This window comes from Danio aesculapii, chromosome 2, assembly GCF_903798145.1.
Source record: "Danio aesculapii chromosome 2, fDanAes4.1, whole genome shotgun sequence".
NCBI classification, from domain to species: Eukaryota; Metazoa; Chordata; class Actinopteri; order Cypriniformes; family Danionidae; genus Danio; species Danio aesculapii.
The window spans coordinates 10,683,902-10,698,275 of NC_079436.1; the positions used below are offsets into that span (position 1 = coordinate 10,683,902).

At 38.6% G+C, this 14,374-nt stretch overlaps 2 protein-coding genes across 2 annotated transcripts in view; both read left to right on the forward strand.

Moving 5' to 3' along the window:
* The window catches only part of nyap2b (neuronal tyrosine-phosphorylated phosphoinositide-3-kinase adaptor 2b), a 27,997-nt gene extending 24,534 nt beyond the window's left edge, over positions 1 to 3,463 (forward strand). The window contains exons 4-6 of the mRNA XM_056466050.1: positions 1 to 255; positions 432 to 529; positions 2,999 to 3,463. The exon at positions 1 to 255 is cut by the window's left edge and continues 816 nt beyond it. Coding sequence (XP_056322025.1) covers positions 1 to 255; positions 432 to 529; positions 2,999 to 3,229 — 584 coding nt within the window. The 3' untranslated portion in view covers positions 3,230 to 3,463. The remainder of the gene's footprint in view (positions 256 to 431; positions 530 to 2,998) is intronic.
* Positions 3,464 to 11,114: 7,651 nt separating this feature from the next.
* sst2 (somatostatin 2) lies at positions 11,115 to 13,569 on the forward strand. The gene is made up of 2 exons (XM_056466061.1): positions 11,115 to 11,297; positions 13,226 to 13,569. The coding sequence occupies exons 1-2, from the start codon at positions 11,163 to 11,165 to the stop codon at positions 13,412 to 13,414; spliced, it is 324 nt and encodes a 107-aa protein (XP_056322036.1). The 5' UTR covers positions 11,115 to 11,162; the 3' UTR covers positions 13,415 to 13,569.
* The last annotated feature ends 805 nt before the right edge of the window (positions 13,570 to 14,374 follow it).

Here is a 14,374-nt window from a genome sequence, read left to right on the forward strand (position 1 = left end):
AGGACAAGGAGAAAAGCAACCACAGTGCAGAGAGCAGGCGGGGGAGCAAGGAAAGGATCAGCAATGGCAATGATGTCAGGCGAGAATGCAAAGATAAAGGAGTACGCACAAATGATCCAAAAGATAGAAGCAACTGTAGCACAGAATCACCCAAAGCACAGGACAAGGACAAAAGGTCTGGACCTTCAACCATGGTGTCTTCAAGTTGGTCAGGACGATCCCCCATGAGTCCAAATAATGTGCTGGGAAACTCAGGTAAGAACAGAATTTGTTTAAAAGCCCAGCAATTTACAATAAATGTGCTAAAACAGCAATAACAAAACTAAATCAGCTTGATCAGATCTGGAACAGCACAGATATCTAAAATCCATGTTTGCAAATTGTGGTCTTTGTCATATGTCTGATTTTTGCTGTTGGAACTTTTCTTGCAGACCTGAAGATGGTTATAAAGGAAGGACGGTCTTCCTCCACACCAGTAGCACCCTCACCTAAAGGCACACCTCAAAGACAGCCTCCTGATGTCCAGCAGGTACTGTCCTTATCACTGAACCTTTATTTGTGCAGCTGTAAAAGCACGAGCAACACCAAACAATGGTGATCTGTTGGGCAATATCAGGGGTTTTAGAGTCCTGGTTGCTTTAGAGCCGTTGATAGAGACAACATGTGGTGTTTTCAGCTGATTCTACATCTCAAATTGGTGAAGGCAGTGCAACTTCAAAGTTGTACTTTGAGCTTTACTTAGTTGTACTTCTAAGCAAAATTTAGTAACACCCCCAGTGATGTTTAGAGGAAGGTTTAGGGCATTGGGATAAAAAGAACAAGCATCCATGCTAGTTGGCCATTAACCAGGTTTCCTATACCCCCATGAGGCTTTGTATGAAAAGTGGGAATATCTTCTTGTTTTAAGCAAATGAATGGGTACATGACATTCATTAAACAGTTGCTAGTTATTCAATGCTGAGGATAAACAGGGCAACTTTTTGAGCAATGTTGCTGGGCAACTTTGGGAAATGATGCCAGAAATGGGCAACCAGGTGAGACTAACTAGGGCATTGGGTCACAGATACAATATTCTTTCCTATTCTTAGTAGAAAAATAGCTAAGCAATATCGCTATGCCCAAAAAGTTGCCCTGTGTATCATCAGCAATAGAGAACCAAACTTGCTAACTGTGACTGGCTGTGGCTGCGTTTAAAATTGCCTACTGCTCGGTAGGTACTGCATTTGAATTTAAATGTACTACTCAATGTCAGTAGTATGAATGGAACTCGAACATACCACAATCCGTCATGTTTTCATGATCACGTGACCTACCCACGTAAGTTGCGTCGCTTCACTCCTATTCATGAATTCTCTTGCGGTGCATCATGGGATAGCGTAGCGTCCATCCGGTGCGCATTTCAGAATCTCGGCGGAAATAGTAGGTCATCCGGGTGCTTCTCGCATACAGTTTTTTGAATTCTTTGAATTTGGACATACTACTTGGCTTGCATACTGTTTTAGTGTACTATATAGTATGTAAGTATGCAATTTCGGACGCAGCTCATGTCTCAAAAGGCACACTTCATGTGGACTTTCGATCTTGTGGCCTTAAACTGTACATGCTCGCTAAGTGTACAAGTTCTTAAGGTATGCCATTTGTCGTTTTTATGCTCTGAAGTGTGCTCTTCAAAGCATAAAACCTACAACCAAGAAGTCTTTGCAAAAGACCAGTCAGACAACAGATGGGAGGAGTCAGAGAAGACAGAATTAATGTCGTTACAGTTTATAATATAGTTGTCAACTCTAGTACCATTTAAAACTGAAATTTTAATATCTTCAATTTCGTGCTAACATTTGAAGGGTGTTAAGCATGTTCTTAAACACAGCTGATTGCCAATTGTGGTCACATGCTCAACTTAATGGCTCTGAAGGACAACTCTTCATCACTGTTCATGTACATTAGAGTGTTCGAAAGCCATGTCTGATCTGTCTATGAGCAGATACATGAAAGATCTACTGATGGATCAGCTGATTGTTGATAATGCTGGTTTCAAATGCTCCAATTTCCATGTGTTCACGCTTGATGGACAGCAGTGAAGAGATGACCACATCCCTTCTTATTTACGGTGTGACAATTGAGTTTGTCCCAAAATACGACTTCAGTGCACCCTCATACTCATTCACATCGGCATGATTTTGAATGCTGACAGGTCAAGATATTTAGGATGCCAAATATTTCACAGGCATCTGCGACAAATCAGGGATTCTTTCTGATCGCGTTTTTGAAAACACACACTGTGTGACTGTTGCTCGAGTGAACGAGCACCAATTTGCATCACGTTTTGGGCTTTTGTCTGTGATTGTTGGTGAGCAAATATCAGGGATAAATTGAGCAGTGTGAGCTAACCATAAGGTCTTGACTACTTGATGCCATTTAAGTGTGGATGCTGAGAAGAACCTCATGTCCGAAGTGTGCCATTTGGGATGGGACCTATTTGGGAACCAAAATTTTACCAAACCTAAAAGAGTGAATTAACAGTGCCCCGCCAGCAACGTCTCTTTTCTAGTAGTTAAGAAAGAGAATTGGGTACAGGTTATCCTGTCTTGGCTTCTTGTCAATAAAATGAAAGGAGTTTACTTTCTTAAGCCGTATTCTTTTTTTATTCATTGTCTTTTGAGAGTGAGTGGAAACTGTAACATTGTTGGCAGGAACAGCACATGTTGTCCCCGAATGCCAAAAGGACATCTCTTATAAAGGTTTGCAAGTTTACAAAGTAAACAATGATCCATAAAACACTTACCCGCCTTGCTAATTAGAACACAATAATCACCATTAGTCTACCTCTGCCGCACAGGAAGTTTTGTAAGAGAAGAATCACCTGGAAACAGGTGACTCAAGCAATGTAGCGCCACAGTTAGTTTTCCTTAGCGCTAGCTCTTTGCCGTTGGTTTGTTTTTGTTTCCCTACCCCAAAATTACACAGAACTGACAGCCCATCTTTTCATTGTGTCCAACAGATGCCCCCTATGCCATGGTTATGTGGCGATAGCACAATGCTGGAGATGATAGAAAAGAAACAACGCCTCTGCCGGGAGATACGCTCCCGTCAGCGACTTCCTGACTGCAGTCCATGCAAGAAAGAGAGCCTGCCTATCATGCCCAGCTGGAAGAAAACAAACGGCTTAAAGAAGTACAGCCCCCCTCCATACCCTACTCAGACCACAGTCTTCTGGGACACGGCTATTTGACTCTTAAGAGTGCTTTAGGACCACGCTTTGCCTTTTATTATCAGGCAGAGTCGAGTGTGCTTCCTCCAGAAGATGAGTGTGTGGGGTTATAATAGCAATATTTCAGAGGTTGCAGTTTATGGGTTTTCATATCATTGTTGATAGCTAATATTTTTATACTCAATGTGACTCCTCAATGACCTAGCATCTATAGATATTTTCTAAATGAAATGAAATATCTTTGTAAAGATTATGTAGAGTTAGTCCAATGCAATTGTTGTTTTTCTACCTTTAATTTATTTCATTTTTTAAAAAACATCACAGCACAGCACAGTACCTTTTCATCAGTAGCTTTGACTTGCCTTTTTTGTCATATTTTACCACACTGAATGAAGTCTATTTTAACATTGGATGTTATGACGATTGGACCAGGGCTAGCTTACTTTTTTGCTGCCTTTCCGCATATTATTAGATGATTTATTTGAATGTCTAATATTAGGAACCAATGAAAGTCTTTCATGAAGGATTTCATTGCTATTAACCACATTCTTCTTTAGCTTCTGTAGTCATTTACAGTAAGTGGTAGGTTTCAGAGAACACAGCTTACTCTAAGGTCAGGTCAATGCACATAGTAAAAGGGTAACAGGTTTTTTTTTACTGTATGAAACAGAAAACGTCTACTTTAAGGGATGTTCTTACCTGTAAAACCGAGGGGTGAACTTCTCCTCTTTGGGTCTGTGGCAATAGCTGGCCAGTGCCAGGGGAAATCCTCCAAAGTGCACATCAAGGATGGTTACCCAGAGATTAATGACAATCTTAAATATTAAAGTTGTATTTTTTGCATCTCAGTATTAATGATAAATCGTGGACAGTTGTGAAATGAGAATTTTCTTTGAGCAGTGATCTTGTATAGAATGACTGTGCCATTATTTATGATAAGTTATTGGATTAGATTGATTAAAGAGTTCAGGCAGACACAAATATCTGTATTAGCAACATAAACCAATGACAGATAGCCCTCAGTTATTGTACGTATATAGTAGCCATGGCCTAATGGCCAGGTCAAGTCAAAGAAAGAGACTGTACAACACAAGAGAGCTGCAATTCTACAATCCTCTACCACATGAGTGGATACCCACCATTATCCCTCTACCTCAACCTCAATCAGTCAATCATTTGCACAACCAATGTAGTCAATCTGCATGGCCAAACTTCCCAAATTCCCCCTTCACTGTAAAAACTAATTGACTCGACTTAAAATTGTAAGGCAACTTGCTGCAGAGATTTTTGAGTTAACTCGAGTGAAGTGCAGTACAGTGGTCCCTCACCATAATGTGGTTCACCTTTCACAGTGTTGAATTTTCCTAGATTTTTTCTCCCCAACAAACCCCATAATGTCAACAAAACGTTCTGCACCATCAAATGCACCCACAGTAGCACCTAAAAGGCAGAGGAAGATGCTAACCATCGGACAAAAAGTTAGATTTTAGGACATCCTAATGGAAGGTAGAAGTGAAGCCAGTGTTTAAACAAAAGAGCAAAGTGTGAATATGTTAATGCCTATCTGAGAAAAGTGTATCAAGAGTGTAGTGAGGGGTTTTACTGCCTTAAAACATCTATAATATTTGTAATGCGGACTACTGCGTGGATTTCACCTATTGCAGGCTATTTTTAGAATGTAACTCCCGCAATAAACATGGGACCACTGTACCTGTTTTCAAACTCAAATCAACAACAAAAAAAAAAAGCCGTGCAGCAAGTTGCCTTACAATTTTAAGTTGAGTCAACTTTTTTACAGTGTTTGATCTCCATGTTTGAAACTGATGCCTGTCAAAATGTGTTGCCTTTGAGACCGGTGCTCACTGTAACTGGGTCACACTGGGGCAATGTTTCCATCCACGCATTTTGGAATAACGCATTAAAAATGCTTAATGAAAATGACACGATGCGCATAAATGTGCATAAAAAACACTTAAGTAGGACAAACTTTTTATCCGATAAGAAAAATTTTGAATCAACTACAATGGAAACATGTTTATCTTATACATTTTAGCATGCGCATCCAAAAAAAAAGTAATGTTATTTTGTTTTAACAGATTAGGTGAGGACAAAAATGGAGCAGGGTCTGTTTGCAGACTGCAAGACAGGGGTGGAACATGAAGGGCGTAACTTGTAGTAAGTTAGAGGCATAACATGAAGTTATGGAGACCCACGTCAAAACTATGTTGTCGCAAAGACGGCGCTGTACATCAGTTATTAACGTCTACACCTACTACACACCTAAACCCACCCATCACAGTTATTAACGTCTACACCTATTCCATGCCTAAAACCAACCATTACAATTATTAATGTGTATACCTATCACAACACTAAACCCAACCATCATCGTTAATAACGTCACCTTCCCCAAACCAAAACTTAACTACATGTTTATTAACGTCTACACTTACCCCAAACCAAAACCCAACCATCATTGTTATTAACGTCTACACCCACATAAACCCTAAACCCAACCATCATGGTTGTTAACGTTTATACCTTCCCCAACCCTGAACCCAACTATCATCGCTATTAACGTCTACACCTTCCCCAAACCTAAACCCAACCATCATCGTTATTAACATCTATACCTTCGCCAAACCTAAACCCAACAATCATGTTTATTAATGTCTACACCTTCCCCAATCCTTAACCCAACCATCACAGTTATTAAAGTACAGTTGCGAGTTGTGGAGGCTTTCGTGCTTGATGCGTTTGCCATTGTTCTTATTATTTGCAACCACAGGGGGTGACGCTGAGTAGGCTAACTGTCACGACAAAACGGATGAAGAAGTCAGCGAGTTGCATGGTGGAATTGCTAAATGAATGAATATAATAATAAATTAAATGAATAGGTTGTGGAGACATTTGGAAAAAACATGAAAACATTTGCTAAAAATGTTCTCTGGAAAGTATTTCCGCCATCTTGCCAACAACATCTCGCATGGTTCAATGGGATCTCGATAACTACAAGTTACACCTAACTAACTACAAGGTGCACCCCTTCATGTTACGCCCCCGTCTTGAAGTCCACAGACAGATACACCTGCAAAAATGGATGCAATGGGACAGCATTAATACAGAGTTTCCTAAAGCGGTTCCTAGAAGCACACCAACAGTACATATCTTGGATGTCTCTCTTATCTGACCCATTCATTTCAGGTTTTGGAGTCTCTTCTAATGTTCTGCTGAGTTGATTCAGGTGTGCTTGATTCCGAAGAGGTTGAAAATGTGTACTGTTGGTGAGCCTTTAGGAACAGGGTTGGGAAACACTGCATTAATAGACAGCCCAGCGAACAGACCACATTGTAAAACATTTGAAATGTTGCATTGGTCATTCTGAAATATGTGAGATCATTCTGAGATCCCTCAACCAAAGTCCATCATCAAAGTAGTTCAAATGACGCATACCTCCAAAAGCCACCGCATGTTTATTGCATTTTGTTTTTCGTCTTCAAACCCAAAAGAAATCTATTATAAAAGAAAAAGTAACGATAGGTAAAGAAGGAGCTAAGCCAAAATGCAAAACTCTTGATTTACCAGTCAATCTACATTTCTACTCTCATCTATGGTCATGAGCTTTGGGTCATAACTGAAAGGACAAGATCTCGGATATAAGCGGCCGAAATGAGTTTCCTTTGCAGGGTGGCAGGGCGCACCCTTATAGATAGGGTGAGGAGCTCTGTCAGCCGGGAGGAGCTTGGAGTAGAGCTGCTGCTCCTCCACATTGAGAGAAGTCAGCTGAGGTGGCTCGGCATCTGTTTCGGATGCCTCATGGACGCCTACTTATGGAGGTGTTCCAAGCATCTCCCACAGGGAGGAGGCCTCTGGGAAGACCCAGGACACGCTGGAGGGACTATGTTTCTCGACTGGCCTGGGAATGCCTCAGGATCCCCCCGGAGGAGCTGGAGGAAGTGTCTGGGGAGAGAAAAGTCTGGGGTTGTCTCCCAAGACTGCTGCCCCCGCGATCCGGCCCCGGAAAAGCGGTTGAAAATGAATGAATGAATGGTGGCCTCTCCTAATGCAATTTTTTTCTTTTCATATTAGGCGGCCATATGAAGCAACGATTTTGTTTTCTTTGACTTATTGGATGGAAACGGTGCTTTATTAACAAATGTTCTTTGAATGGAAACATTGCTTGGGTGAGAGGTCGCAAAAATCAGGTGTAAAGGTGCATTGGTTTGCTTACAGCTATTTCAGAACGGGGGAGAAATCAAATGTTTAAACAGCTGAAATCAAAATCCAACACAAGACGTTCTGTTTTATTATTCCCTTCTAGTGGTCAAAGAGGTTGAGTAGATGGAATTGAAGAGTTAACATAACTGAGACAGCACTCGGTATATATACGATCTTGAAAACCCTGCAGATTCTGGGACGTTGTAGCCTGTTTGATTGTATGTGTTCCAAGCTACAGATTCAACAATAAAAGATGATTGTTTCGAAATTCACTCTCTTGGGGGCAGAGGGTCTGAGTTTGGAAATGTAACAATGTACAATCTCTTCTATGTAAAAATGTGCACTGTGACAGGTAGAAAGCCTATATGTCCTTCGTCTTATTGCACTTATTGAGTGTTCTCTTATCTGTACAGTAATGTTCAAACAAAAGTATGCTGATTGTCACAATTAAGAGACTTTTCAAGATGAATAAATTAATAAATATAAACCTCAAACTACCATGGTCTCGTTTCTTGCATTAAAATAACAAGTCTAAAACGTTTATCAAATCTTTCACGGTGGTTTTTAACAAGTGGGCTATGTTGGTATCGCAGGGGGCTGGTATTACTAGAAATAACATTGTAAATATATGTAAGAACGACTAGCCATAGTTTCCTGTATAATTAAATAAGTAATAAATTGTTACTCTGCATTCACTATTTGATTTTGCTGAGTGGTTTAACAACTTGCTTATTTAAAGGGGACATATTATTGCCCTTTTTTTACAAGATGTAAAATAAGAGGATGTTTGTAATGTGCAAAATACTCCATTTTGTTTAATTGTTTTATAATGCGTCTTAGTTGCTGATGTTATTTTCGGCAGGTTTGTTGTGCTCTAATGGCAGACACCTGCTTCTCACTCAGGGCTGTCTATGCTAATGCGGGAGAGATCATCATTAATGGGCGGGGCTTTGCCCCTCTGATGACATGTAGAAAGGGAGAATGTCAATCTGCAGACAGTTTTTATCAAGTGTAATTATAAAAATATAGAATTAATACATTTTTACCATTATAAGCTGGTTATATTTACACACTGTTGCCACACAACTGTGTTTAAACCCCTTATAAAAGTGATTCTTGCATGATAGGTCCCCTTTAAAGTATATTTTTGCCGAATATATGGCTGTCAGTGGGTCAAGTTTTTTGCAGTAGATTTTAGATTTTAGATACATTTATATTTTGATAAGTAAAACAAGTTCAGTTTCGTCAAATATATATAGATATTTTAAGCATGCACACTAAAAAAAATTATGTCTGCAAAATTGTTGCAAACAATTCAAATGTGTTAATTTAAACAAACAAATAAAATTTAGTAATGTTTAACTTAATTTGTTTGTTTAAATTCAACCCGAATAAATTGTTTACGACCACTTAACTTACTTTTTTTTTTCGTAAATCCAAGGAGTCATCTTTAAATAATCTTTTTTAGTGCAGTTAGTGTTGGCAGGATGGGCAAAACTGTGCCTGTCCATATACATGGCATGACTTTTCAATGACTTTAACCAATAATATACAACCCCAATTCAGAAAAAGTTTGGACAAGTATAGACTTATTTAAACTTGATGACTTGTATTTCATAGCAGACAATACAACAAACATTATTTTGTGTTCCTCTTGATTTTTTAAAAAATTTATTTTAAAATAAACACGTATTCCAATGTTGGTTCTTGCAACACATTTCAAAAAAGTTGAAACATTAAAGCATTTACCACTTTGTAATGTTGCCATTGCTTTGTTGCCATTCCCAACACTTAAAAAATGTTTAGGGACTAAAGACACCAAGTGATAAAGTGCTTCAGGTGTAATTTTGTTCCTTCCTGCTAACAAGTCTTAAGGTGGGCAACAGTACAAGGTCTTCATTGTCGTGATTTTTACTTCAAAATGCGCCACACATTCTCTATTGGAGACAGGTCGGGACTGCAGGCAGACCAGTCAAGTACCTGTATCCTCTTCCTCCATAGCCAGGACTTTATAATGTGTGCAGAATGTGGTTTTGCATTGTCTTGTTGAAATATGCAGGGGCGTCCCTGGAAAAGAAGGCAGCATATTATGCTCCACAATCTCCATGTATTTTTCAGCATTAATGGTGCATCACAGAAGGGCAAGTTACCATTGCCAAAGGCACTGGCACAACTCCATACCATGACAGACCCTGGCTTTTGGACTGGTTGCTGGAAACAGTCTGGATGATGCTTTTCTTCTTTGGTCCAGAGCACACGGCTTCCATTTCTCCCAAAAAATACCTGAAATACTGATTCATCTGACCACAGTACACGTTTCCACTGTGTGATGGTCTATTCCATATGCCTCAGAGCCCAGAGAAGTCGATGGCGCTACTGGACACTGTTAACATAGGGCTTCCTTTTGGCACAGTACAGTCTTAACTGGCATTCTTAGATGTTACTACGTATTGTGATACTTGACAAAGATTTGGTATCGTAGTCCTGAGCCCATGTGGTGATATGGCTTATAGATGAATGAGGATTCTTGATGTAGTGCCACCTGAGGGATCGGAGATTACGGTTGTTCAGCTTAGGTTTGCGTCCTTGTCCTTTATACACTGAAATTCCTCCAGATTCCTTGAATCTATTATGTTATGCACTGCTGAAGGTGAAATATCCAAATGTCTTTCTGTCTTTCTTTGAGGAACATTGTCTTTAAACATTTTAATAATTTTTTTCACGTATTTGTTGGCAAACTGGTGATCCTCGGCCCATCTTTGCTCCTAAAGGACTAGACAATTCTTGGATGCTGCTTTTCTACCAAATCATAATTCTGATCTGTTAACATCACCTGTTTCAAATCCCATCAGTAATTAAACAACTTTTTTTTGGAATGTGTTGCAGGTCTGAATGACAGGAAAGGATGCATATTTACAAATGAAATGAAGTTGAGCAGACAAAACATGAAATATTTTGTGTTCTTATTGTCAGCAATGAAATGAAAGTCAAAGTAAATTTGGAAATTACTACTTTCTTTTCATTGCATTTTCCATACTGTCCCGACTGTTTCTGATTTGGGGTTGTATAAACATCCCTGACTTACAATGTCTGGAATAGACATTTTAAAATTCCCAGATATTCCAGAAATTATCCATTAGAACCCTGATTTGTTGTCATGATTTTTGTCATATCACTTTATTTACAGTGTATTTAAAATAATGTTTGATTGTTCTCTTACCTGTACAGTAATGCTTGAAAAAATTTTCCTCAAGTCATTCATATATTTCACCTAGTGGAAAATACATTAAAATAACAACTTACAGGCATAAAATCACTTGAAAATAATAATAATAAAGTTTCATTAACATTTTCCCGCAAATTCAGAGTATATTTCTTTACTTTGACTTGTTTCCAGGTAACATCCATTCACCAGTGATGGCCAACAGAAATTTACGACCCAGAAGCCACGGCAGGAAGGTCGCTCTAGCAACAAATCAATGCAATAAGTGCTTTATTGGGGTTCCCGCTTAAAATGGAAGCACTTTATGAGTAGACAGCATGATCTGACCTCTCTAAAGATGGGAAGTGAGATGTAATGGAAGCTACATTTACCAGCTGGAATTTATTAATATGTCAACATCTCAGTGCGTAACTCATTTCTATTCCAGCGTGGAGGTGGCACTATAAAATACCATTCAGAGGAGTAGAGAGAGACACCAAGGGAGCAGAGTTCTGAGTTAAAGAAGCAGCAGAAATGGCCTCCTCGCAACTCCACCTGACAGCAACTCTTCTCTGTCTGGCCATGACGGCGGGCATCATATGTGGACGATCGCATATGGTTCTGAACTCGGCACTACAGGCGCCTCACGGCACTTCTGCGGATGAAGAGGTAAGATGTTAATACATCACCTTTTGTTGCGTTTTCACTGTCAAACATGACAAAAATTTATATTGAAGTCAAATTTATTAGCTCTCCTGTAAACTCCTTTCAAACATTTCCCAAATGATGTTTAACAAGGAAATTTTCACAGTATTTCCTATAATATTTTTTCTTCTGGAGAAAGTCTTATTTCTTTTATTTTTTGCTAGAATAAAAGCAGTTTTTAATTTTTTACAACCATTTTAAGGTTAATATTTTAAGCAAATTTAAGCAAACAAACTCGCGTCAGGCCAGTAGCCAGCCTGTTGAACGGGGTGTTTTTTTGTTTGTTTATGTTTCTAAAAAAAATGGACGTTTTTTTAGTTATTCGCCTCATTTTCTATTCAATTGTGCATTTTAAGAACTAATCTTTGCTGAATCAGCTTGTCGGATGGTGATCATAACCACACTTTTTGATGCGCCAAAAATATTTTCTACAATTTTGTCAAAGTGCTCACCATGGTTTTTTCTACTACGAAGTATTACATAGAAGCGTTGTCTGATTGACAAGCAGCTAATTATGTTCAAAACAATTTAAAACGCCAAAAGGGACAAATTTAAACCCCATTTCGAAAGTAAAACTCTAATAGGTAGTGTAATCTCCACAACATTAAGTGCAGTGTGTGGGTGGACGCAGTGTTTCGATGTGATGCGGTTATCTTGTTGTTCTGTGACTGTTGATGTTGGTTGCTGTATGGTTAAAAATTATGACAGTTAAAGTAACCAGATTAATTTCGTTTTAAAGAAATTTGAATTAATTAAAATATTAATCTAATATTTTGGGCTGTTTTTGTGAGTCTATGCGGGTTTTGGAGAGGTTTTGGGCAGGAAAAAGTCAACTATATCTGGCAACACTGCCTGCAGTCACTACTTTATTATTTTTTTGTCTATGGTGATTGGCTAAAGCAGAATAATCAGTCCTGCGATTCCCATCCAATCATATTGCACATACAGAACAATCTCGAGACACAAAATCCTTACATGCAATGATTGAGAGACTGTTTTGACTGCATCTCACAGATGAGAAGGTAATGGATGTTTACTGTATGATGACTGAAATTGCCTTAAACAATCACTAAATGACTACAGAATTTAAAATTTTCACCTTGAAAATTTAATGAAACCTTTTATGAAACCTTTCACAGCGTCCCCCTACTCCCCAGCTAGCAAAGAATTCTGGCCCAGATTTGGCATGAATCTGGCACAGCAGGTATTCTTCCGGCACTGGCATCCATCATGTGGGCCAAACATGGCCCTGGTTTGGCAGAGGTGGCACCGTCTTTAAGGAGGCACACAATGCTTGGAGCAGATGTAAAATGTAATATTTGGCCCAGATGTTAATAATTGATATGTGGGCCATGTAAGTTTAGCCTATCTTGACCCACATTTAAAATATATATATATTTTTTTTCAAAGAAATAAAAACAAAGTCTATATGTGGTCCATGTTTGGCCATGTTTGGCCCTTGTCTGGAAGCCAGACTTGGTCCAGTCATGTATCGTAATTCACTGCGGCATGTGGGCCAAGCAAAAGCTGAATGTGTGGACCAGAGCTGGGCTAGAGATATTTTGTGGGTCACTACTCATGAATCCTTATAAAAGGGCTACTTTTTAATCATACTTTGACTAATATTGACAACTTTTTTTACTTTATTTTCACTACATTGTTTGGGTAAGTAATAGTACTTTTACTTGAGTATGATTTTTCAGTACTCCAGTCAGAACATAGGACGTTTTTTACGGTACGTTTCAGTAAAAACAACAGGGAAAGAACTGATAAAGTTAGTGATCCCTAATATTTTCTCAAACTTCACATGCTGACTGCCTATTTGTACATCTACGGTCATAATAAAGTCTTTTTTTATCTACTAACCTGAATCCCTGCTTTATTTCCCGCAGATACCAGAGAGATACTCGCTTTCGGAGCTGGAATGGCTGCTCAGTAACTCAGATCCGGCAGTTTTCCAGCCTGACAGTTCATCTCTGGGATCACTACACAGTGGACTGGAGCTAATGAGAAGAGACACTAAAGAAGAGAGGAAGACCGGCTGCAAGAACTACTTCTGGAAATCCAGAACGGCATGCTAAAACTTGAAGCTATCAACAGTGCTGGCCGTCATGTATTCTTTCCTTTTCTTGAATCCCATCATTTGCTGTCTTTTGATTAATTTTAGACATTATCTGTGAAGAGTTTTCCACAGTCTCAGTATTATATTGCAATAAAGTAAATACAGCATAAAAAACATCAGCGTGTGTTGTTTTATTTGATGCTGGGCTTATATACAAGGTTTACACTTAAGCCAAATGTCAAATTCCCTGACTTTCAGAGACTACAAAGCTGAATTTCCATATAATAAATAGAAAAACAGGCAGCTCTTGCTGCTCCAGAATCTAGCGATTATGCTAATGCTAAATTTGATGCAAAATTTGGCACATAAGATTAGCTTGCCATTTTTTATTGTCTCTTGATTTTTTCTCCAACAACTTTAGATGTTATAAAGTTTAAAAAAAGGGAATTTTATTGACATTATATTGTTTTAAACTACTTAAATATCAATAAAAGTCACTTTGTTAAACTGCAGAGTTGAATTTTGGACATCAATAGTAGACAGAGCAGAGATCAGCCTCCAAATATGATGCAATCCTGGTTTAACATATATGTTGATCCTGGAACGTCATTTTTGTTTGAAAATTTAATCCATATCTAATCTCTACCCCTAAAACCCAATCCTAACTGTAAATTATTCCCAAAATCAGAGGAGAATAATAGTTGGATAACAATCATGTAGAAGTAAATAAACCCTAACTGTAAGCCTTACTGTAAAGGCAAACTCCCTGAATTCTGGTTGGCTGATTGGAATGTTGTTCCAGGATCAACATATACAGTATGTTTATCCAGAAACAGGTCCTACTTGGTGAAATCACACAAATCCATATGGAAATGTGATACATAATGCAAAGATCACATAATGCAATGCATAACTGTAAATAAACATAAAAAACATCAAATATTAAATATGGAACCTTTCATTCATTCATTTTCTTCAT